The 25,486-nt window shown below is 31.4% G+C and overlaps 1 protein-coding gene across 1 annotated transcript; it reads left to right on the top strand.

Moving 5' to 3' along the window:
• Positions 1-468: 468 nt before the first annotated feature.
• ctdspl2a (CTD (carboxy-terminal domain, RNA polymerase II, polypeptide A) small phosphatase like 2a) lies at positions 469-23,854 on the top strand. The gene is made up of 13 exons (XM_073831734.1): positions 469-638; positions 4,229-4,437; positions 4,518-4,656; positions 9,645-9,791; positions 12,853-13,071; positions 13,144-13,231; positions 15,588-15,699; positions 15,781-15,867; positions 15,956-16,018; positions 19,043-19,122; positions 19,302-19,428; positions 19,510-19,605; positions 22,633-23,854. Exons 2-13 carry the CDS (start codon positions 4,252-4,254, stop codon positions 22,696-22,698), a joined length of 1,410 nt encoding a protein of 469 aa, XP_073687835.1. The 5' UTR covers positions 469-638; positions 4,229-4,251; the 3' UTR covers positions 22,699-23,854.
• The last annotated feature ends 1,632 nt before the right edge of the window (positions 23,855-25,486 follow it).

The following is a 25,486-nucleotide window of genomic DNA, read 5'->3' as shown; positions in this document are numbered from 1 at the left end:
ATAGATGGACAGCCAAAGAGATAGACAGACAGACATTCAGATGGATGGATGAATAGATAGATAGATAGATAGATAGATAGATAGATAGATAGATAGATAGATAGATAGATAGATAGATAGATAGATAGATAGATAGATAGATAGATAGATAGATAGATAGACGGACGGACGGACAGATAGGTATAGATAAATGATTGATAGATGGAAGGCCAGAGAGACAGATAGATAGATAGATAGATAGGATAGATTGACAGATAGATAAATAGACATACTGATAGACAAATGATAGATAGATTTATTCGCAATTATTTATTTTCATGTTTTCTATTCCATAGACTTCCCACAACTGTCTAACTTTGTAGATGAATACACCCCACTCCCCCTCACCGCCGCCCGCCTTCCTTCCTTCAGAATCCGTGCGCATGCGCGGTAGCATACAGCGTCATCCGGGTTCTTCGCAAGAATCCCTCTGAGAGGAGGCGGGAAATGGCGTCCCGAGCAGCTGTAGCAGATCTATCTGTCGTTCTGTGACTCACACTCAGCAGAGAAGTGACCGACAGACACTAGCGCGGGCCGCCTCAGCCGCCGTGGCCAGATCCCCAACCATCTCTGGACCGTGTCGTTGCGACCCTTGGCATGTAAGTGTTTAAACGGAGCCTATTTTGATCACATACATGCAGAAATAAATATTTAACCCTACGCCACGGTCGCAGTGCTTTGAAATCTCGCGTCTTCACGACTCGCCCCCTCCGAATGTGAGAAACATGTTCTTCATGCAGATGAAGATGCCGCAGCGCGAATGTTTTGTATCGTATTTAAACAAATAATCATCTATAAATAAAACGTAATAGCATAATTACAAACGTTTCTTTGTCATTTTCCACAGCGTGTTTGCTGTGTATAAAAAATCTCGAGCTACGAGACGCAGAGCGCGGGTGTCGCGAGACAGCCAACAAGTCATCTGTTAGCGTTAGCCGTTGACGTTAAAACGCCCTCGGACTCAAATATTATTTTTCATATAAGATGTGTTATTAAGAAGAAAAAAAATGGCGTTGGTAATTCGAAGTCGGCGGGCTAATTTTACGAGCCATTGCTAATAGCGACTTTATTGTTTTGATGTCAAAACCACTGGCCAATTGGCTTGCTAACTTGCCGCGACCATTTTTAGCTTAATAGTGTAGCTCGAAGGCGCGATCTCTGTGAACTGACAACAAATACTGAAGTAGCTCATGTTTTTAGTGGTTTATTGTGTTGGCTGTTGATTATAAGTTGTTTTACATCACGGGAATATGGTAGAAATTATCGCCAGGCTAATGGCAGGCTACATTTGTTTAGATTCAATAAGCAAAGCGGGCTATGAAGGAGACATGATTCACCCCCGCCCACTTCAAACACATCTGAAGACTTTCACTAGTTTACTTCTACTGCGCATACCAATGCTATTATGAAAACACACACAACCTTTTAAAGGACTAGACTCCTCTTTCTAAATATAATTAACATCTTTATGATTGTAGAATATATGTATGATTGCTTTTTTTTATATTTCTGTTCTCAAACATGGATGTTGATATGCTTTAATACTTATTTTAAAGATTTAAAATATCAAGTATATTTTTTCTTAATGTGTCAGAACACAATTTAATAGCTTTTTAAGCTTTTATGAAAGACTCCATGTCTATATTTATATACTGCTGTTGAAACGTTTGGGAGGAGTAAGATTTTTAATTTTTTTTTTTTTTCAAGTTTCTTGTGCTCATCAAGGTTGCGTTTATTTGATTAAAAATACAGAAAAAAAATAATATTGTGAAATATTATTGCCATTTTAAATAATGGTTTTCTATTTTTATTATTTTTTTCTGTGATGCAAAGCTGTATTTTCAGCATCATTACTCCAGTCTTTCAGTGTCACATGATCCTTCAGAAATCATTCTAATATGCTGATTTATTATCAGTGTTGAAAACAGTTGTGCTACTTAATAAAAAAAAGGATTATTTGATGAATAAAATGTTTAAAAGTACAGCATTTATTTGATATTAGCATCTTTTTCAACAATATGCATCTTTACTATAACCTTTTTTATCGATTTAACACATCCTTGCTGAACAAATGTATTCATTTCCATCAATTTTTTTTTTTTACTGAACCCAAACTTTTAAAAGGTAGCGTATCTAGATTTCCATTTTGAATAAATGCTGTCCTTTTTAAGGTTTTATTCATCAAAAAATCCTGAAAAAGTGTCACAAAAATATTAACTGTTTTCAAAATTGATAAAAATGAATATAAAACAGCATTTATTCAAAATGGTAATCTTTTCTAACAATATACACTGCTGTTTAAAGTTTGGGGTTTGTAATTGGTTTTCTTTTCTTTTTGTTTATAGAAATTAATACTTTTTTTCAATAAGGATGTGTTAAATTGATAAAAAGTGATAGTAAGGAGTCCTTACTAAGGACTTGCATTGTTAGAAAATAATTCTATTTTGAATAAATGCTGTTCTTTTTGTTCATCAAAGAATGCTGAGGAAAGTCTCACAGGTTTCAAAGAAATATTAAGCAGTTTCCAACACTGATAATAAATGAAATATTAGAATGATTTCTGAAGGATCATATGACAACTGAAGACTGGAGTAATGATGCTGAAAATACAGCTTTGCATCACAGAAATAAATGATATTTTGAAGTATATTAAAATACAAAACCGTTATTTTGAATTGTAATAATATATCACAATATTACTGTTTTTGTCCTGTATTTTTGATAAAATAAATACAGCCTCAATGAGCAGAAGAGATTTATTTAAAAAAACATTAAAATCTTACAGATTCCAAACTTCTGATTGTAAACTTTTTTTGTTAGATGTAAAATATTGATGTAAAGTATTTTAAGTAAATGTATTAAAAATAAATTATGATCTTGATTAATTAATGGCCTCATGCCATGGAAGTAAATAGATAAAATGTTTTTTTTTTTTTTAATTGCAGACCTTTTTTTAAACCCTCTTTTTTGTTATTTTTACTCTAGTTACTAAAATGAAGACAAATATTAGTCTACATTTGTACTGTAAAATAAAAACATTGGTGATCTTATTCTGCACTACTAGTTAAAACACTTAATATTTATTTCTTAAATACTTTTATATTTATTTATTTTATTTTGGATGTGATTAATCAAAAAAGTGATTATGTCCATAGAAAGCACATTAAATGTAAGTAAAGTGTCTACTTTTAAGGTTTCAAATACGTTTTTAGAAAATGAAACGTCAAAATTTGCTTGAAATAATGTTATGTTATAATGTTATAAATGAAATATTTATGTAAAAATATTAAAATATATAAAAGAATAAGGGAGCATATTAAATTTTATCGTGTTTTGAATGAGTAAAAAATTCTTACTGACAAATGTGCAAAACCTAGGATAGTGGCAAATTTTAACAATGTAGAAATACAACCAATTAGTATTTAGGGCGAAAGTAATTTGTCTTTTAATATGTCATAAGTTGTTTTTGGTTGTAAATATGACTGACAAGATTGTTACACTGAATGACATTTTAGTGGGTGTCTTCTATAAATTAGGAAAAAAAAAGTATGATATTTATTTTTTTGCTCAGAAAAACGGTTTTAATTTAGGATGCGAATAATCGCAATTAATTGATTTGACAGTATTAGAAAAATTATAATTCTCCATGCTAAGTCAGTTGCATGCCAGTTTTTTTAATAGTGGTTTTGCCACTTTTACTCATAGGATAGTGAACAATTGAGCTGGATTTGAGTCTGGTTGCCTACATAAACATCATTATTGAACTTGTTTGAGCTTGTGATTGTTCACTACACCAACAAATTTATCACTGAATATTTCTTCCAAGTTGTTAAACTTTCGAATCCCATACCCAAGAGCATCTGCGTCAAGGTTTGCAACCAGGTTTAACCCATCATAGTATTCATTAATTTATTCCCAAGTGATTGAGTGATGATTTCCCTCTCTTTTTTGGCACTCTTAAAGAAAACCCGTAGGGTGCTGTGGAGACCTTTCTTGTCAATGGCAGCAGGGGACAGATCTAATTGTTTTCCTCGAGTTGCCATGACTGATCTCCGCAATGGAATTCTCCAACAGCCGTATTATTGGCAGCTGAATATCTCGCATTTAATGTTAATAATGTAACGGTGTTAAAACTTATGCAAATAAGCATGATAGTGCAACTATTTTTTTTTTTTTTTATCTTTCCCAGTCTTACATGTGACTTTTGGGACAATGAGGCTGAGAGTGCGTAAGGCATCTCAGCAGCGGAGCGCCACCCCGTCCGCCCGGACCGCCAAGACTAAGAGGAAGCACTCCGAGGTGGAACACAATTTGTCCCCCGAAGACGCCAAGATGCAGAAGCGAGACACGGGCATTTTCTCCACCATTAAACGGTTCATCAGAGGCAATGCTGTCAAGGTTAGCAGTTGAACTTGAGTTTGAGATGATTTTGTGGAGGCGAGAGTGGTTTGGTTTCAGCTGTGTTTCTTAATGGTCAGGTGGAGCAGTGCACGCCTGCTAAGAGAAGCCGTGTAGACTGTGATTCGGACAGTAATCTGATCACATCCACTCCGACCGGTGGGAATCTGCCCAGCAGAGCAAACCCCAGAACACGCAGGAAAGGCCCTGTCAATGGAGGTATGAGTGCTGACCCACACAGATTAATCAGGCTGCTGTTCCTTTAAAGAAATAGTTCACTTCCAGTACACAATTTTACAAACGATGTACTCACCCCCTTGTCATCCAAGATGTTCATGTCTTTCTTTCTTCAGTCGTAAAGAAATATTTTTTTTTTTTTTTTTTTTTAAGGAAAAACATTTCAGGATTTTTCTCTATATAGTGGACTTCTATGGTGCCATGAGTTTGAACTTCCAAAAATGCAGTTTAAATGCGGCTTCAAAAAGATCCCAAATGCGTTCGTGAACAATCCCACACGAGGAAGTCTTACCTAGTAAAACGATTAGTAATTACAATTGATATAGTTTTTAACCTCAAACACTTGTCTTGATCTGCCTAAACAGGTTTTTCCGTTTCAAGACAGTTAGGGTATGTCAAACTCCCATCTCATTTTCTCCCTCAACTTCGAAATCACCCTACATTGCTGTTTTAGGTTTTTTTTTTTTTTGTAAAGGGTGTTTGATCTTCTTTGCATGTTCACTTTGCAAACACTGGGTCGGTACTTTGCAGCGATGTAGGGTGATGTTGAAATTATTTTTGAAGTTGAGGGAGAAAATAAGATGGGAGTTTTTCAACATACCCTAACTGTCTTGAACCGGACAAAACAGAGTTCAGGCAGAGCGAGACAAGACGAGCGTTTAAGGTTAAAAAGTATATAAATTGTAATTAAACTACAACTAATAATTTTGCTAGATCGTTTAGAGCCATTTGAAGCTGCATTTTATTTTTTATACTTTGTCTTTTAAATAAAAAAACGCATTCAATACATTTGTACATAATTAGTTTTTCTTTCTAGTTTATCTTTTTTTTCTTCATTCCTAATTTTTTCTTCTAATTTCTTTTCCATTTTCCCACACATTCACAAAATTATATAAAGTATCAACAACATTTACATACATGGACAGTTTATATATGTAAAGCAAAAAAATTAAGAAAATGAAAGAGGAACAATTTTTTATAAATAGAAAACAATCGCATATTCATATCAAATTTCTTATGATCCTCAATTCCTAGTAATTCCAATAATATTATTTAAACATCAACTGATAATATTTAATAATCACATAAAGTAATAAACAAATACATTAAAAGAGAGGTAGGATTATGTAGTAAAGTAATTATAATATATTTTATTTTTAATGAATACTTGATTTTAGGGGGGCCCATATCTTTTCAAAGTGTACACTTTTACTTTTAATTTCAAATGTTATCTTTTCCATAGAGTGTACAATAGACACTATGTCTAACCAGTCACTTATTGCTGGGGATTCTCGCCTTCTCCAAAATGTAGTTATTGCTTTAAGAGCTGTGATTCTCAATATTCTAAATGGATAGAACTCATCTTTACTAAATGACGTAGGTTCTATACCCAAACTATATTTTGAATTCTTATTATATGTGATTTATTAAACATAAGTTATCTCAAAGATGAGATTAAAATAAAAACTTTAGATGATATAATTAAGGATGGGGGTTTATATAATATCAAGGAAATTGGGAAATTGAATTGGGTAATAAAATAGAAGAAGATTGGAAACAGTTTAAAAGAAATTCTAAGGACCATGCTATCACCATATTGGCAAGAATATGCTTGGAAAATTATTATACAATATTTTATAACACCAGAAATATCTTCTAAATATAACCATTTATTTTCAGGATGTTGGAGAAGCTGTGGTGAATCTAAAGCCCATTATACGCATATGTTCTACACTTGTAAAATAAAATAAAATATTTGGACGGAAGTAACTCAGGCAATTGAAGCTGCATTTTGGAAGTTCAAACTTGCAGGCAACAAAGAATAGGGTTGGGTATTGTTTTTTTTTTTTTTTTTTTTTTCTCGATACCGGTGCTAAATCGATACTTTTAAAAAAAGCCACAAAATGGTGGATGACACAAGAACATCTTTTTATTGGACAAAAAAAGTTATTTTAAAGTGAAAAATAGGGATGCACTGATCCGTATCGGCCGATCACTTGCGCGTTTTGTCAGTAAAGCCGGTTCGGTAAACAACGGCTGTGTGTAGTATATACGGCTCAACGTGAAATCACGCACCTGATGGCATTTACCGCTGATTACAGAACCGGCTTTACTGACAAAACGCGCAAGCATGATCGGCCGATTCGTATCGGTGCATCCCTAGTGAAAAATGTAATAAGTTTAAAGTATACATTAATATTTAAATAAATTCAAAACACAACAACAATAAAACCTAAGCCACCTAACCCAACTACAATAATTTAACAGCTTCAAATTTCAGCAGTTCTTTTGCAGAAATATTACCATATTTGCCTTCTCTGGCAAAATAGGACACCTCTCCTGACTTATTGCATGTCCTGGTAAGACTAGGGCAGGGGGCAGGGTTGTGGCAAAAAGGGATACAGCTCAGACCGGAAACTAACAATGAAATTAATTGTTCTACCTAAAAGATTTTTTTTTTTTTTTTTAATGTCTACACCTACCCCAAGCCTAAACTTAGCCCTTACTATAATACAAAAACAGTATTATTGTTGTACAGTGTGATAAAAAATAATGTTAGATTGATGTGCGCATGCCCAGTGGTCAGATTTGTCTCCCTTCTAGTCTAAACCAGGGGGCAGAGGGTGGATGCTTTTGAAAACCTTTTTTCTCTTCCTACAGGTGGGAGGTTGACCAAACTGTTAGTGTAATCTGTTGTGTCACGTCATGAAATGTTTTTAATAAGAAAACTGTCTAATGTGATCACAATTTCATAAAAAAACATTGTAAGTTAGGCCTGTTAATTGTAATGATTTCATTCCAAACAACGAATAAATTATATAGAGAAAGTGAGCAAAGTATAAACAGAGCTTTTTGAAACTATTTACGAATTAGTAAACCACTGCGTCGCAGAATGATTCACTGTTTCGAAGCGCTCCAATCGGATCGCAAATCATTTGATTCATTTGATTTGAAAACGAAACTTAAATGCAAGTACTGTGAATCATTTGATTCAGAACAGGACTTTAAAGCGCTGATCGTGAAAAATTCGATTTAGACGATTTACATCAGGATGTAGGAGAGCTTCACGGGATGTTTTATCCCCACCGGGAAAAAAAATAATTCAGCAGAGGCAGGGATGCATAGACTAGAGCTGATGTCCGCAAACTGTCAAACACGGTACATCCCTCTGCTTCCAAATTTATTCCATGTGCCCTCAAATGTTTCATTAAGTTTGACGTGTTTTTCCCCCCTTAAACACAACTATTGTAAAACATTTGCTGCATGTCACAGTGTCTGAATCATTTCTCGTGAAATATAGCCACACTTTAGAACATTTAGTTTTTGGCATTTTAAGTTAAGCGTGTTTAATGTAGCTAGCTAAGCTAACGGCAGACCACCTGCTGCAGTCAGAGCAAGAGTAACGATAGCTGCTGCATTCACGCGCTTCTCAGATGGTTTCATTTCCCGACGATTTGTGCTTTTAATTCGAAATGTGAAAATGGTCAGTAACTACAAAGATGTCTTGGATTTGTATCATCAAAGCTTTCTGACGTTCACCTGAGTTTTCTCATTCAGGAAATAATTTTTCTGATCATTCTGACACCTCATGAATGCAGTATTTAATAGGGCTGGGCGATTAATCGAAAAATAATCGAAATCGACATTCAGAACCTATAATCGTTAAAATTTTTCCAGGAAGATTATTTCAATTACTTTCCCTTTAAAAAACACTAGCGCTCCGTTCCGTTATTCCGCCGACATGTCGATGGAGAGCTTAAACAGTATTTATACAGTAAAAAGTATTTACAGGATATACAAGGGTAATTTTATTTAGAGGAGATACTGCTTATTTTCTACTTTTAAGATGAAAAACATTGAAAATTATTTATTTTGTTTCCAATAGTGCAAGTTATTTATTTTCAAGAAAAATGTGACTTTTCGTTTTAAGCAATGCTTGCTTTAATTTCAGTTGTTCAACACTGATGTTCAATTAATAATCATAGATCGTAGATAGTGTGTTTCCTTCAATTATTTTAAAATCAAGTAATGCACCCTTCATCCAAAAATCTCTCGCTTGTAATATGTGAACATATTAACTGTACAAAACTTGTCAGTGAACTATGGGGGCAAAAAAATAAATATTATATAAATATAATTAAATATTATTTTATTAATAAATAAAATAATCGTTCATTAATCGTAATCGGGTTAAAATGTTCAATTAATCGAGATTTTGATTCTAAGCCAAATTGCCCAGCCCTAGTATTTAAATTTAACTAGCGATCATGCATGTTGACAAATCAATGCTTCTTGCATCCGTGTCATAGCACCAGAAGATTTCCATTGACGGTTCAGGCACTTAAGTGGCACCGAAATGAGGCACCAAAATTTGCGTTCTGTTTCGGTCCGGTACATAACGGTCATATGGGTTTCGGTACCCAACCCTACCAAAGAAGTCCGCTATATGGAGAATAGTCTTGAAATGTTTTCCTCAAGAAACATAATTTCTTTATGACTGAAGAAAGAAAGACATCAACTAGACACAAATTATCTGTAAATTTTTGTTCTGGAAGTGAACTAATCCTTTAAAAGGGGTAGTTTGTATAAAAATGAAAATTTGTCATCACTTACTCACCCTTAATTTGTTCCAGACTTGTATGATTTTTCAGTTGCTAAACACAAAAGAAGATATTTTAAAGAATATGGGTAACCAGACAGCTGCCAGTGACTTCCAAAGTATGGATACGAAAATACTACGCCTACCGTCAACTGTTTGGTTATCAGCATTCTTCAAAATATCTTTTTTTTGTGCTCAGCAGAAGAAGAAAAAAAAATCATACAGGCTTTAAACAACTTGAAAATACATGTTTTGCTTTTGGTTAAACTGTCCCTTTAAGAGTTCTGTATGTGAATTGAACTTTGTGAGTAGTTGTGCTGACTGCCAGTGTTCTCTTGGTCTTGAATGTTTCTCATTTTCTTCTGCTCAGATACCATGACAGGTCAGAGTAAGCCAGTGAAGCCCAACGGGAAGCTGGAGGTGCAGACGGAAACTCCGAGCAGTCCGCCCCGCACCACCCTCCTGGGAACCATCTTCTCTCCTGTTTTTAGCTTCTTCTCACCCGCCAACAAAAACGGTAAAGGACTGTGATCTCACTTGTCAGCTGATAAATGCATGTACTTAAATAACAACGAGACGGGATTGCAGAATCCAGTCATAAAAATAGAATTTACTGTATAACGCCTATATTTGGAATTAATGAAGCAAAAGTAGGTAAGTACACTTCAAAATGCGATATGGACTAGTGTCTTTTATAAATGTGAATCCTGCATGTTTTGTGTATTTGTGTGAATGAATGGCACAGATCCGTGGGTTTGTTTACTACACTCAAACTGAAGTGTGTGTGACACCCGCAGTGTTTTCAGCCTCTACCACCTCAATATATGAGTACATGAACACATGATCAAAAGTCACTTCATGAGCATTTTACCTTGTATACTGGTTATATTTCTTTTGAGAAAAACTACCATAATGTATATAAACAGAACCTTGAAGGACTTAACAGCAACCTGTCAAAATAAAGGTTTGGTTTAACTTGATGAAACTATGACAAATATATTACTCAATGTAATGATAATACTACTGCTACTAAAAAAATTAAGTCAACATTATTTATTAAGAAATATTTTCCAGAAGTTATTTACTGGAAAAAATTGAATAAACGAAACAGTATTTCTGGGGGAAAAAAGATATAAACAAAAAATATCAATATGCCATGTTTTATAAAATCAATTAATTAGAGATGAGTTTGATCATTAAAATTGAATTAAACTATTTTAAACTTGTAAACACAGAATTTGGTAACAATTAAAGGGGCTATATGTAACTTTTTCCCCAAAATAAACGTAACAATAGCTTTTTTTATTTGATCATTTATGACTCAAACATCTCCTGATGAGCATACTGACACCTTGTCAGCTCACAGAGCAGTTCCGTTTTTTGAGTTTAAATTTCAGAAAGTTACATATAGCCCCTTTAAACTGAATTTGAATTTAAAATACTAAAATGTGTTTCATAGGGCCTTGAAAATGTCATTTTTGTTAGACTTAATAAATAGCTGTTAAATTGTGTAAGTTTCATGATTTCAGTTAATTACACATGCTTTTTGATTAATATTCGAGTCTAGGAAAAAAAACGAATCCAGAAAAATTAAAACTAGATTTTCTATTTTCATTCTTTTTTTTTTCTTTCTTTTTTTTTATCTTAAGATTAAAAGTAAGAATTCTAAACATTCCGAAATTTAGGAATGAGCTTATGAAGTGTATTAATGTTCTGAAGACATTAAATTGAAATTCATTGAATTCAGAGAAACTTTGTTTGAAACAGAAGTATTTATTTTACTTTATTTTATTATTTTTTTTATTTTTTTATCAGCAAGTCTTTGCCAAAAATCGCCAGACAATCAGATAAAACCAAACTTTTTTGGCTGTCATTTACTACTTCAGATAATTACTGGAAAACAGAATTTGGTAAAAAATAAAACTGAATTTGATTAAAAAAACTAAAAAGTGTATTTCATATAGCCTTGAAAATGTATTTTTTGTTAAACCTTTAGTAAATTGCTATTGAATAGTTCCATGATTTCAATTAATTAGACATGATTTTTTATTAATATTTTAAATTTAACCATTAAAACAGTGTCAAGAAAAATTTAACTGCAAAAAAAGGGGAACATTAAAAAAAAAAAATCCTGAATTTGTAAAAAAAAATTCTGTCGATTTCATAGGGCCCTAAGATATTGATGTCATCAAATCTAGTTCTATCTATTCAGACCTTTTGATATACTTGTTTTTTTATTATTAATTATAAATAAATATAAATAAATTATAATTATTTAAATCACACTTAAAGTAATCATGAAATCAATATTGATCGTATTTATTTTCTTTACACACGTTCCTGAATTCACAAAACACAAAAATAAAATTCTTAACTGCTATTTTCATTCTTTTTAAAATTAAGATTAAATAAAAGAATTCCAACCATTCCAAAATTTAAGAATGATCTTATGACGTGTATTAATGTTTTGAAGACATTTAAATTGAAATTAATTGAATTCAGTGAAACTTTGTTTGAAACTGTTTTTATTTTATTTTATTTTTTTGTTTATCAGCAAGTCTTTGCCAATAATCGAAATTCTAAAAATAAAATAAAATTAAATAAATAAAATTCTTCTTAACTGCTATTTTCATTATCTTTTTCAAACTTAAGATTAAATGTAAGAATTCCAACCATTCCAAAATTTAAGAATTTAAGATCTTATGAAACATCTTAATGTTCTGAAAACATTAAATTAAATTCACTGAATTCAGAGAAACTTGTTTAAATCCAAAATGCTATTTATTTGTTTAAAGTCTGCCAAAAATTGCCAAATAATCAAATAACTCATTTGGCTGTCATTTTCTTTTGAAGAAAAAATAAGATATCCTTGAGAAAATATTTAAAAACTTCGCACTTTAGTCTGACCCCTGGTCTTAAGTAGGGACACAGATAAAAACATATCTTCATGTATGATTTGTAAATCACCAGTGCACAATATAGCAATTGAGACATTTGTTTTAGGCCACTAGTGCACCCCTTTTAAAATCTATTTAATGCACTAATTTAATGCTGGCTAATTTAATAAGTTACAGCAACAACACATGAAGATAAACTTGGAAAAGCATATTTGTCATTGGGATACACAGAGATGCTCTAAAATAGTTTTTTTTTTTTTTTTTTCTTACCTCAAGATTCTGATCTGAATCAGAAATGCATCACATATGGAAGTAACACTGGTTGTGAATATTATTTCATGTTGCCTTTTAAAGAAATCCAGCACTCCAAACCAGACGAAGACCATCAGAAATCACATTAAAATATCTAAAGAGACATATAGGACTTATTTTTTGGTCATAGCAGAGCTAAAATTTAGACTGCAGCATTTCTGAGCTCAGGCGTTTGTGCAGGATTCACCGCCGTCTGAGACCCTCAGGTTCAGGTGCGGCCATCTAATCAGTGGCACCTGCTGCAAACCGAAACCATTGAACCAAAACAATGCATTTACCAGCAAAACTGCAGCATTTTTGTTCATTCTGAGCTCTTTCTGCTTTCATCATACTGTTAAACCGACTCTCTCTCTCTCTCTTGTCCTCCAGCTACGGCGGGCTCCGAGTCCCCGGGGCAGGCGGTTGAAGCGGAGGAGATTGTGAAGCAGCTCGACATGGAGCAGATCGAGGAAACCCCGACCAGCACTACCACAGATGGCCGTGAGCTGACCTTTGACCCTGCACTAAACCCTAGACCGCTGCCTCACGTAGACACATCGGTAGAGGAAGGAGAGATCGTCACAGAGGCTGACATGCCACCGCTAACTGGTGAGTGTCGTCTTGTTTTTCAGCAGTACTGCTGTTTAAACCTGGCCATGCTCACTTTTCTCTCTCGGTTAGCCGTAGGATCCAACAGCAGTTATCCGGATGTGCCGCCATCGCCTCCTGCAGAAGGGACTTACGAAGAGGACTGGGAAGTTTTTGACCCGTAAGTTAAACAATTGATTTGAACAAAGACCTCAGTATAGCATGGCTGTACGCTTACTTTTCTTTTAGGCGCACTTGTGTTCCTAACTTAAAATAATGATCTTACATAGGGTATTAATGTTCTGAATTCAGAGAAACTTAATTTGAGACAAAAATATTTATTTATTTTGTTTTGTTTTGTTTGTTATTAATTATTTTTAAATTCTACGTAGGTTTTATTTCAGTTTTAGTCTTGCAAGTTTAGTGCTTAAACGTAATTCTAAATTTAGTTTTTGTCACTTTTTAAAAAAAAAATTGAACAAAAATGTGTTTCATAATTGAAGAGTTTGACAGCAATATTAACTTAGTCTAGGGGGGGAAAAAACAAACAACATTTTTTTGGAGTCCCAAATTCCGTTTCGGCCTTACATAAATTACAATCGTTTATATCGGTAATTTTTTTTTTTTTTTTTTTGTATTATTACACATTTCTCATATCTCAGTCTGTTTTTTGTTTGTTTATTTTATTTATTTATTTATTTATTTATTTTTAAATACTACTTATCTTTTATTATTTCAGTTTTAGTTTATTTATTTCCAGGTAATATTTTTAGTGCTTATACTTCTAAATTTTGTTTTTGTCACTTTTTAAATTTAATTTAATTTAAATTTATTTAAAAAATGTTTTTAATAATTAATGTTTTAGTCAATGATATGAACTTTGATTTTACTGAATCTACTAAGAATTAATTATTATTTCAGTTTTAGTTAATTTACTTCCAGACAATCATTTTAATGCGTATACTTATAAAATTAGTTGTCACTTTATTTTATTTTTTTTTATTAAAGAAGTTTTTTTTTTTAATAATTTGTTTTAGTCAACAATATTAACAAAAAAAAAAAATTCTAAAAAACATTTTTTTTTGGAGTCTGACATTTTGCATGTAATTATGTAATTTTATTTTGTTTTTTATTTATTAGCAAGTCTTTGTCAAAAATCACCAGATAATCAGATAAAACCAAACTTAATTGGCTGTCATTTTCTTCTTCAGATAATTACTGGATAACAGAATTTGGTAAAAATGTATTAAATGTATTTCATATAACTAAAAACTAAAATGTATTTCATATAGCCTTGAAAATGTTATTTTTGTTAAACCTTTAGTAAATTGCTATTGAATAGTTTCATGATTTCAATTAATTAGACATCATTTTTTTTAACATAAAAAATGAGGAGCACAGTCAAAATTTCAGGAGCACCTTCTAATCAATATTTAAAAAATATGAACAAATTTGCCTTACCATTATGAGCCGATATTTGACTCCTTAAAGTGATTAACAGGGGATTTTTTTTTTTTTTTTGTAATGGCATTTTTGGCAACTTTATTAAAAGTGTCTCATCTTTTATGTCCAATTTTTAAAAAGTATATTTAAGCTTTTAAAAACTTCTAATTAAAGCAACAGAATAAGAACAAGTAGAATAGGGATAAGTTACCAATCAAATGAAATCAGTATTAACAAAATTAATTTGTACTACAGAGGTGGCACAGAAGAGCACAAAAGTTTTTTCATGTTTAATGAGGCTCAGAGGTGGCATGAGTGCAATTAAATTCATAAATTCACGTTGAGATTAATTTAATATATATTTTTGAATACAGAAATATTAAATGATTTAAATAACTGAAAAGATACTTTAAAAATAAAGCTAAATATGCCAGTAGGTGGCAGCAAGTCACTAATTTAATTACTGAATCATTCATTCATTGATGATTTTCATTCATGATTTGTTCAAGCTGCTGATTCATTCAGAAATAAAGCAAGTGACTTTTTATGAATGGGAAATTGAATCATTGACTCACTAGATTCATTTAAAAATGCAAGTTCATTCATTAACAAAACACAGCTGTGATTAAATGGAGATGCACAGCGGCTAAATTGTGACTTGTTTCAGACCATTTTTGATGACGAAATAGCGCAAAATCAGGCAATAGTGTTATAGTCAGACAACAATATTAACTTCTTGTTTATTTAACTTGTATTAAGTCAATATCTCATTTACAGACTCCCTTCAAAATCATTAAAAGCAGTCACTCATCTCAGTTCTTCGCCATCTCACAAAGCCATTATAATCAACAAAGCTCTCTACACTGCACAATCAATCTCTTGTTTACACACTCTCTACATTTCGTTTATGAAAGGATTCGTCAGATGTGTCTGTGATACATGACTTGACATTGCAAAAACACGTTGAAAGCTTTTCTCACTGCAAACACAAATATGCTGAGCGGGTCATAGTCGCACGCAGTTTTCAGTCTGAAATAGTCGCACTTTAGAGCCCAGAGTTTAGACTCATGCGCTAACTTGTCTCTGTCTTCCAGTTATTTCTTCATCAAACACGTGCCACCTTTGACTGAAGAGCAGCTCACCCGTAAGCCTGCGCTCCCTCTCAAAACCAGGAGCACGCCTGAGTTTTCTCTCGTTCTGGATCTAGTAAGTTGCTGTCCGTCATTGGGCTTAGTCTGGTGATGCAAGCGTTTTTGATGTGAGGATTAAGTTGTTGTTTTATTCCAGGATGAGACTTTGGTCCACTGCAGCCTTAATGAATTGGAGGATGCAGCCTTGACGTTCCCTGTGCTTTTCCAAGATGTCATTTACCAGGTACAAAAAAAGCATCTCATTATTTCAATTGTGGTTTGCACTGGGTTGTATGTAGCAGTAATGGTGATTTGCTCTCTTATTCCTAAAGGTGTACGTCCGGTTACGGCCATTCTTTAGAGAATTCCTGGAGCGCATGTCTCAAATGTATGAGGTGAGTACGGTTTTTTTTGTTGTTGTTGTTTTCAATGTGATAATGTAATAAATCTTAAAATAAATATTTTTTTTTATTTTTGAGGTTGTCGTGAAGGTTATCATGAAGCTTATGTGCAACGAAAAACATACAAATGTGTGTCCCTTTACTTTATCATTGCAATAAAGGCACTTTCTTTTGAAAGATAGCTATTAAATGTGTGAAAATGATCTAACAAACGATTTACTACACATTACAAATCTATTTAGTACAACAATCTGTTGAACTTCATTTTGGAAAGTGTTGAATTGTATATTAGTTATTTTAAGTCTTAGTCTTTGTCTCTTTTCACTCATTTCAGTTTAATTTTAAGTAACATTGTTATGTGCTTTTGTCTTTTTTTTGTTCTATTTAGGTTTTATTGTTATTTCAGTTTTAGTTTATTTAATTCCAGGTAATAATTTTAGTGCTTAAACTTACTCCAAAATTTATATTTTATTTTATTGAACAAATGTGTTTAATTAAAAGTTTTAGTCAATGATATTAACCCTGTCTAGGAAAAAAAAAAAAAATTTTTTGTAGTCCCACATTTTGCATGTAATTGTTTTAGCATTTATAGTCTTCCAGGTAATACTTTTAGTGCTTAAACTTAATTCTAAATTTTGTTTTTGTCACTTTTTGTTTTTTAATTAAGTTTTAGTCAACAATATTAACTTAGTCTAGAAAAAAAAAACAGAACGAAACATTTTCTAGAGCCTATTTTTATTTTAAATACTACTTAGTTTTTATTATTTTTTCAGTTTTAGTTTAAATTTTGTTTTTGTCACCTTTTTATTTGTGTGTTTATTTTTAATTGAACAATGTTTTTAATAATTGATGTTTGTCAATGATATTAACTTTGTCTAAAAAAACAAAACATTATTTTGGAGTCCCACATTTTGCATGTAATTACATTTTGGCATTACATAACCATTTATATCTATCAATTTGATTTATTTATTTTTTTACACATTTCAATATAATTTTAAGGATCTTAGTTATGTGCTTTTGTCTGTTTTTTTTTTTGTTTTTTTTTTTTAAAAAAAAATACTATTAGGTTTTATTATTTTTTCAGTTTTAGTTGATTTACTTTCAGATAATAATTTTATTTGCTTATACTTCTAAATTTTGTTGTCACTTTAAAATGTATTTATTTATTTTTAAAAAAGTTTTTAATAATTTAACTTTTAGTCAATAATAACTTTTTTGGAGTCCCACATTTTGCATGCGATTAAGTTTTGGCATTACATAAATTATACCAATTATTTTTATTCATTCATTTTTTCTTTACTTTCCATTTTAATTTTAAGGATCTTAGTTATGTGTTTTGTTCTGCTTTTTTGTTTTGTTATTTATTTATTTTAATACTACTTAGGTTTTATTATTATTTCAGTTTGTTTATTTACTTCCAGGTATTAATTTAAGTGCCTATACTTCTAAATTTGTGTTTTTGTCACTTTTATTTTTAAATAAATGAAAAAATTATTGATGTTTAAGTCAACAATATTTACACATTTCCATTTAATTTTAAGGATCTTAGTTATGTGCTTGTTTTTTCCTGTTTTGGCATTTTATAAATGACAACTATTTATATCTGTTCCAAATAATAATAATTATTATTATTATTTATTATTATTATTTTTTTACACATTTCCATTTAATTTCAAGGACCTTAGTTATGTGCATTTGGTATTTTGTTTGATTTTGTTGTTTATTTATTTTGTTATTTTTAATCTATTTATGTTTTAATATTATTTAAGTTTTAGTTTATTTACTTCCAGGTAATAATTCTAGTGCTTAAACTTATTTCTAAATTGTTTTTGTCACTTTTTGTCAACAATATCAGCCTGTCCAGGAAATACATAAATTACAACTATTTATATCTGTCAATTTGATTTATTTATTTTTTACACATTTCAATATAATTTTAAGGATCTTAGTTATGTGCTTTTGTCTGTTTTTTGTTTTTATTTTTAAAAAATACTATTAGGTTTATTATTATTTCAGTTTTAGTTGATTTACTTCCAGATAATAATTTTATTTGCTTATACTATTTTGTTGTCACTTTTTAATTTATTTATTTTTATTTTAAGTTTCAGTAAGCAATATTAACTTTGTCTTGTTTATTTTGTTATTTTTAATCTATTTATGTTTTATTATTATTTAAGTTTTATTTTATTTGGTAACACTTTACAATGAGGTACATTAGTTAATGTACTAACTAACATGAGCTAACCATGAGCAATACATTTGTTACTGTATTTACTAATCTTTAGTAAAGTTAGTTAACGAAAATACAGTTGTTCATTGTTTGTTCATGTTAGTTGACACTGTTTTAACTAATGTTAACAAGATATTAATAATGTATTAGTAAATGTTGAAATTAACATTAACAAAGATTAATAAATGCTGTACAAGTGCAGTTCATTATTAATTCATGCTAACTAATGTTTTTAACTAATGTTAACTAATGAACCTTATTGTAAAGTGTTACTGTTTATTTACTTCCAGGTAATAATTTTAGTGCTTAAACTTATTTCTAAAAATTTTTTTTTTCACTTTCAATTTCAACCTGTCCAGGAAAAAAAAAAAAAACTAATTTTTGGAGTAATTACCTTTCAGCATTACATAAATTGCAACCTTTTATATCTGTTTTTTTTTTTTTAATTAACATGTAAAATCCCATAACTACAAACCAATAATTGTTGCCAATTTTCTGTCTGCTACTAAATTATTTTTTTTTTTTTCTGTTTTGACTTCGTTTTTTCACACATCAGGTTTTTAAACTGTTTTAGACCTTGCAGATAATGGTTGCAGGGGTGCAAAACTTGCAAATATCAATTTAGACAAAGGAAAGGAAAGAAAAGAAGAAATATATTGTGCAAGAGTCCCTAATTATTGGTCCTTCATATGCGTGTTCAGTCCTGTCATGCTGTTATTGAATATCTTGCTAATGATGTGGTCTATTGCTTTCACATTAATGACGTAACCTTAATCTATCCGCAGATTATTCTCTTCACTGCTTCCAAGAAGGTGTATGCTGACAAGCTGCTGAACATCCTGGATCCTAAAAAACAGCTGGTTAGGTCAGTTCTCAGTTCCCTCTTCAATGAAAATAAATATAAAAAGTGACTTTCAAGGCATTAAATTGAAGCTGCATGCTTCCTTTTCCACCAATACTGTGATGGGAACAAATGTGTGTGTCGATTCTCAGGTTGTAAGATGTTTAAGGTGAGCATTAAATGCCTTTCCTGTGGTATTTCAGGCACAGATTGTTTCGCGAGCACTGCGTATGCGTCCAAGGCAACTACATCAAAGACCTTAACATCCTTGGGAGAGATCTCTCCAAGACGGTGATCATAGACAACTCGCCTCAGGCTTTTGCCTACCAGGTTTGTGAAGCCGCCTTGAGTGAATTGGTCTGTGCTGAGTTATTAGTATGTAAAGCTCAGGATGTGCTTCTCTCATTGCAGCTTTCCAATGGGATCCCCATTGAGAGTTGGTTTGTGGACAAGAATGACAATGAGCTCCTAAAGCTGGTGCCGTTTTTGGAGAAGCTGGTAGAACTGGTACGTGTGGCTCGTCTCTTGTTTGCGCTGCTTTTCAAATACTATTTTTAGAAATACTTTCTCCTATACTAGTTTCATCTTTGCTGTTTGCAAAATTCAAGGAGTTTTTAAGATTTCAGGTAACACTTTACAATAAGGTGTCATTTGTTAACATTAATGTATTTAACTAACGTGAATAAACAGTGAACAATACATTTTATTACACTATTAATTTTTTTGTGTGTTAGTTAATAAGTACAGTCATTTATTGTTTGTTCATTTTAGTTCACAGTGCATTAACTAGTGTTAAACATAACTTTAATAATGCACTAGTAAATGCTGAAATTAATATTAAGATTAATAAATGCTGTAGAAGTATTGTTCATTCTTAGTTCAGGTTAACTAATGGTAACTAATGAACATTATTGTAAAGTGTTGCCGAGGTTTCTTTTTAGTTCAATTATTAGAAATGATAATGATAGTAATAAAAAAATACAAATGATAATAAATTGTTTCAAAAACTCAAACACACCTTTTTTATAATACTGATTTATTTATAATACCTGAGCTTTTGATTTGAACAGTGCATTTTTGCTATGGCAATTTAGTATTAGTATGTTTGTAAATGTCTTACTGTGACTACCTTTGTGAATTTTTTCTATTTTTATAATTTATTTTTAATTTTAGTTTTTAAATATAGATTTATAGATACTTTAATCTAGATGAAACTATTTTAAATATTAATTTGCAATATTTTTTTAAACAATGGAACAACAACAATATATTATTATTTTAGAAGACACACTTTAATAATTCTGTTTTTAGATTTTTTTTTTTTTTTTTTTTAGAACTTTTATTTACGAAATTATTATTCATATTTAATGTCTTAATGTGACAAATTTGAGAAAAATGTGAGAAATCGGTTGTTGGTTATAATAAACTGTTTATTTCTGCATAATGTGGATTCAGAATTTACACACTTCCCCTTTAAGTTAAAATATGATATAATAATAATATGATAATAATATGAATAAAATAATAATATGATCGTGCAGCTGACACGATTAAAGTAAAAAAAAAAAACTTTAAGTAAACATTTTATTTGTATTTATTTTGTTATATTATTCATGTTTGTTGTTTTCATTTTTATTATAAAAAAACCCTTTATGTATTTAAGAATTCTTTGCAATTTAATAATTAGAAAATAACTCAATACACAGATTCATAATTCTGTTCATTCTTTTTCTATTAATATTAAACTTTTTTGTTTCTGTGCCAATTTACAAAAAGATTATTCATATTTAATATAATACATTTATAGTGTCTTAATTTAAGGACTATGCGATTTCTTTTCTTTTTTTTTAATTCATTATTTTTTGACATCAGGCAGACACTGAGAAATTGGTTGTTGGCTATCATGTGGATTTAGAAATTACAACTATTTGTTAAGTTCAAAATGATGATTATTATTTTTTTTTTTACTTTTTTTTTAATACGATAGTGTAGCTAAAAAATTTAATTTCATTTATGAACTCATTAAATAAGAATTATTTATTAATGAATAGTAATAATAATAATAATAATAATAATGATAACTTAAACCACAGATTCACAATTATTTTTTTCTTTATTTAAATTAATAGTACATTATTGTTTCTGTGCCAATTCACAAAAGTTTTAAACATTAGGCAAACCATTGGTTTATGGCTATAATAAACGGTTTATTTCTGTTATTATCCTGTGGATTCAAAAATTAAACTCTTCCCCAAGTTGAATTTTTTTTACTTTATTTTCAATCGTGCAGCTGACACGATTAATGTAATATTTTTTTAAATTTATTTTTTATGTTTATTATATTATTCATGTTCGTTATTTTAAATTCATCTTTATTATAAAATGTACTTCTATTTATTAATTTATTAAATAATTCTTTGCAATTTATAAATTAAAATGAATTTCTTTATTTTTAAACAACAGGCAAACCATTGAGAAATTGGTTGATGGCTATAATAAACTGTTTATTGCTGAACATGTGGATTCAGAAATTACACACTTCCTCTATAAATAAAAAAATAGTTTATTTACTTTTTCAGTATGTTAAATTACATTTATTAATGTAATAAATCTTTAAATAAACATTTTATTCATGTTTATTACATTCTTAGTTTAAGGACTATGTGATTATATATTTTTATATATAAATATTTATATTCATTATTTTTTGACATCAAGCAAAACACAACAGAAATTGTTTGTTGGCTATCATGTAGATTCAGAAATTACAATTATTTCCCCTTTAAGTTCAAAATTATTGCTTTTTTTTCAATATGAAAGTAACATTTTAAATTTAATGAATTTATTAAATAAGAATTATTTGCAATTTATTAATTTAAAATAATATTAATGATAACTCAAACCACAGATTCCAATGAATACTTTTTTATTTAAATTAATAGTAAAATGCCGATATACAGAAGTAAATTTAATATCATACATTTTAGTGTCTTTGTTTAAGGACTATGTGATTTGATTTATTTGTTTTTCCAAATTTATTTATTTTTAAACATTAGGCAAACCATTGAGAAATTGGTTGATGGCTATAATAAACTGTTTATTCATTTATTATGTGGATTCAGAAATTACACACTTAATCCAAGTTCATTATTATTATATATTTTTTTTTACATTAAATGTTTAATATTAACCATATTAAATATTTATATATTTTTTAAATGTTTAATAATTAATTTTGTTTATTATATTATTCATGTTTGTTCTATTTAATTCATCCTTATTATACAAATGTACTTTTATTTATGAATTTATTAAATAATAATTCTTTGCAATTAGAATTAACAGTAATACTAAATAAAAAAACTAAAAATAATACTTGAATATATATATTTTTTTCTTTTTAAACATCAGGCAAACCATTGAGAATGTTTAATAAACTGTTTATTCCTGTATCATGTGGATTCAGAAATGACACACTTCCCCTTTAAGTTCAAAATAATTTTACACCCTGTCATTTTTGTGTCTTCCTTCCAGAACGAGGACGTTCGGCCACAAATAAGAGAGCGGTTTCGCCTGCACGACCTCCTACCCCCAGATTGAACGTCACAGCGAAACGAACATTTCTTGCCAACCTGACTGTTTTAAAGCAGTGGGGGAATTTACACCATTGTGGGGGGGGAAGGAGAATTTGCCACAAACTCTTTGCCATAAGGATTTCAACTACAGACTTGCCCACACGGGCGTCCTTTTATGTGGGGTGGGAGGGTTAGGTTTACGGGGCTAAGGACAAATGTTTTAAAACAAAAGACTCGATGTATGCATACGTTTTCTATACACACACATTTATGGAAACCCGAAGGCGGGAGCGGAGAAGATCACTTTTGATCGGTCGTCCGTCTCGACTCTCCGGTGGAGTTTATGCCCGATTCGGACTTTAAAGTAAAGTGGACTCGCGTCAGTCCTTTTGGTGCTCAAAGGGACCCTCTCTGCCCTTCCAGGCCACTGGCTTTTACTTCAACGAGAATGAGCGGTTGAATAGAAATATATAAAACATGACTATATACATTCAACTATGTGTGTATATGTATATATAACATTTGTACATATATATTTTTTCCTGTCAAGTTTGTAAAACACGACTTGCCCTTTGGTTTTAATTTCCATTATGCATTCCTTTTTAGTTCGAGGTCTTTTTATTCATATTTTTTTTTTACTCTAGATTTTATGTATATTTAATGGCCTATCTGTTTCGCTCTAGCTTTTTTCCTCGTAATCCGGTGAAATCACATCCCACGTGTGGAAAACATCATAAAACGCTCACTTGTAAATTTCAATCTAGTCTCTAGTCGTGGCTTTCGGTTACTGACCGCTTACTTACCATTTATCCATGTCGGTCCTAATTCGGGGATTTTAACTTTTCTGTTCCTAGTTTGTTTTTATATACGAGTATAGATGAAATGTACAATACTGTATGTGCTTTAAATTGCTTTTCTGTGGAGAAAAAAAAAAACAATGCTTTGTCTCTTTCTGAACTGTCCGGTAATTGTAGCACCAGCACATGATCTAGCTTAAATCATATTTGCAATATCCGTGTTTTTCCCCTTCATTCCGCCTCTCCTGCGCTCCTGCTTTGGAAACTCTTTTAGGAAATATCATGTACAGCTCTACCTACCTCTGAAGGGTAGACCTTCCGTTTCATTCAGTGTTACCCCGATGTTTTTTATTTCCATGGACATTAATACATGATTTTAATGTACCAGAACTATCGAATTGGTTTTTCTTTCTCGCTTTGGATGAAAGTTTCACATGTGGCCTTGATTTGTCCATTTTCAGATGAATGTTTTCTGTTCTAACTAAGCTTATCACTCATTGCAGCTCGTACGACCAATGATTTTTAACGTTTTAAAAGGAAGTGAGACTTAAATGGAGAAATTTGGATATACAGTCAAGCCCGAAATTATTCATACCCTAAATTCTGATTTTTATTCAACCAGCAAGTTTTTTTTTTTTTTTTTTTTTGACCGGAAATGACATAGGCTTCTCCCAAAAGATGATGTACAAAAGGCATCATTGTGGGGGAAAAAAAAAATTCTTTATTTACATTTGAACAAAAAGTGGCATGTCCAAAATTATTCATACCCTTCTCAATAATCAATAGAAAAGCCTTTATTGGCTATTACAGCAATCAAACGCTTCCTATAATTGCTGACCAGCTTTTTGCGTGTCTCCACTGGTATTTTTGCCCATTCATCTTTAGCGATGAGCTCCAACTCTTTCAGGTTGGAGGGTCTCCTTGCCATCACCCTGATCTTTAGCTCCTCCACAGATTCTCAATTGGATTTAAGTCAGGACTCTGGTTGGGCCACTGCAAAAAGTTAATTGTTTTTGTCTGCTAACCATTTCTTCACCACTTTTGCTGTGTGTTTTGGGTCATTGTCGTGCTGAAATGTCCACTGGTGCCCAAGGCCAAGTTTCTCTCCTTTTTCATGGTTCCAATTCAATTTTTGTTTCATCTGACCATAAAACAGAAGACCAGAAGTCATCTTCTTTATCCAGATGAGCATTTCCAAAGGCCAAGTGGGCTTTTGTGTGCCTTGTCTGAAGAAGTGGTGTCCTCCTTGGTCTTCATCCGTGGAACCCAGCAGTGTCCGTTGAACTCTCTGCCTTGAGATGTTGCCACCAGCAGAGCCCAGATTCATCAGGATGGCCTTGGTGGTGATTCTTTTTACCTCTCCCACTATCCTCCTGGCCAGCACAGGTGTCACTGTGCTTCAGAACAAAACATTTAGATATGGTCTTATAGCCCTTTCCTGCGCAGCCGCAAGTCCTCAGTGAGCTCCTTTGTCTTAGCCATGACTGTCCACAAACCAACAGCAGAGAGCTTCTGTTTTTCACCTGTTGAGTTGATTAAAACAGCTGTTCCCAATGAATCAGGGTAATTAGGATGCTTTAGAACAGCTTGGACTATTTGGAATGGTATAGAACTTTGGATTTTCTCATAGACTCTGACAGTTTGCAAAGAGTATGAATAATTTTGGACATGCCACTTTTTGTTCAACTGTAAATAAAAGCTGAGAAACATTTTTTTCCACAATGATGCCTCGCGCACATCGTCGTCTTATCTTTTGGGAGAAGCCTGTGTCATTCCCGGTCAAAAAAACTTGCTGGTTGAATAAAAGTATTTTTAAATCAGAATTTGCCAGAGGTATGAATAATTTCGGGCTTGACTGTATATTGGTCTATTTAAAGGGCTAGTTCACCCAAAAATGAAAATTTGATGTTTATCTGCTTACCTCCAGGGCATCCAAGATGTAGGTGACTTTGTTTCTTCAGTAAAACACAAATTAGGATTTTTAACTCAAACTGTTGCAGTCTGTCAGTCAGATGA

Source organism: Garra rufa, chromosome 25 (genome assembly GCF_049309525.1).
Source record: "Garra rufa chromosome 25, GarRuf1.0, whole genome shotgun sequence".
In the NCBI taxonomy this organism is placed as follows: domain Eukaryota; kingdom Metazoa; phylum Chordata; class Actinopteri; order Cypriniformes; family Cyprinidae; genus Garra; species Garra rufa.
The sequence above is the reverse complement of the archived record's forward strand: the minus strand, read 5'-3'. Positions and strand labels throughout refer to the sequence as shown.

Excerpts from the sequence above, each read along its gene's own strand:
- ctdspl2a (XM_073831734.1), top strand. The coding sequence starts at position 4,252 with ATGAGGCTGAGAGTGCGTAAGGCATCTCAGCAGCGGAGCGCCACCCCG. Across the intron at positions 4,438-4,517 it reads TCAGAGGCAATGCTGTCAAG|GTGGAGCAGTGCACGCCTGC; the intron begins GTTAGCAGTTGA and ends CTTAATGGTCAG. Across the intron at positions 19,123-19,301 it reads CCTAAAAAACAGCTGGTTAG|GCACAGATTGTTTCGCGAGC; the intron begins GTCAGTTCTCAG and ends GTGGTATTTCAG.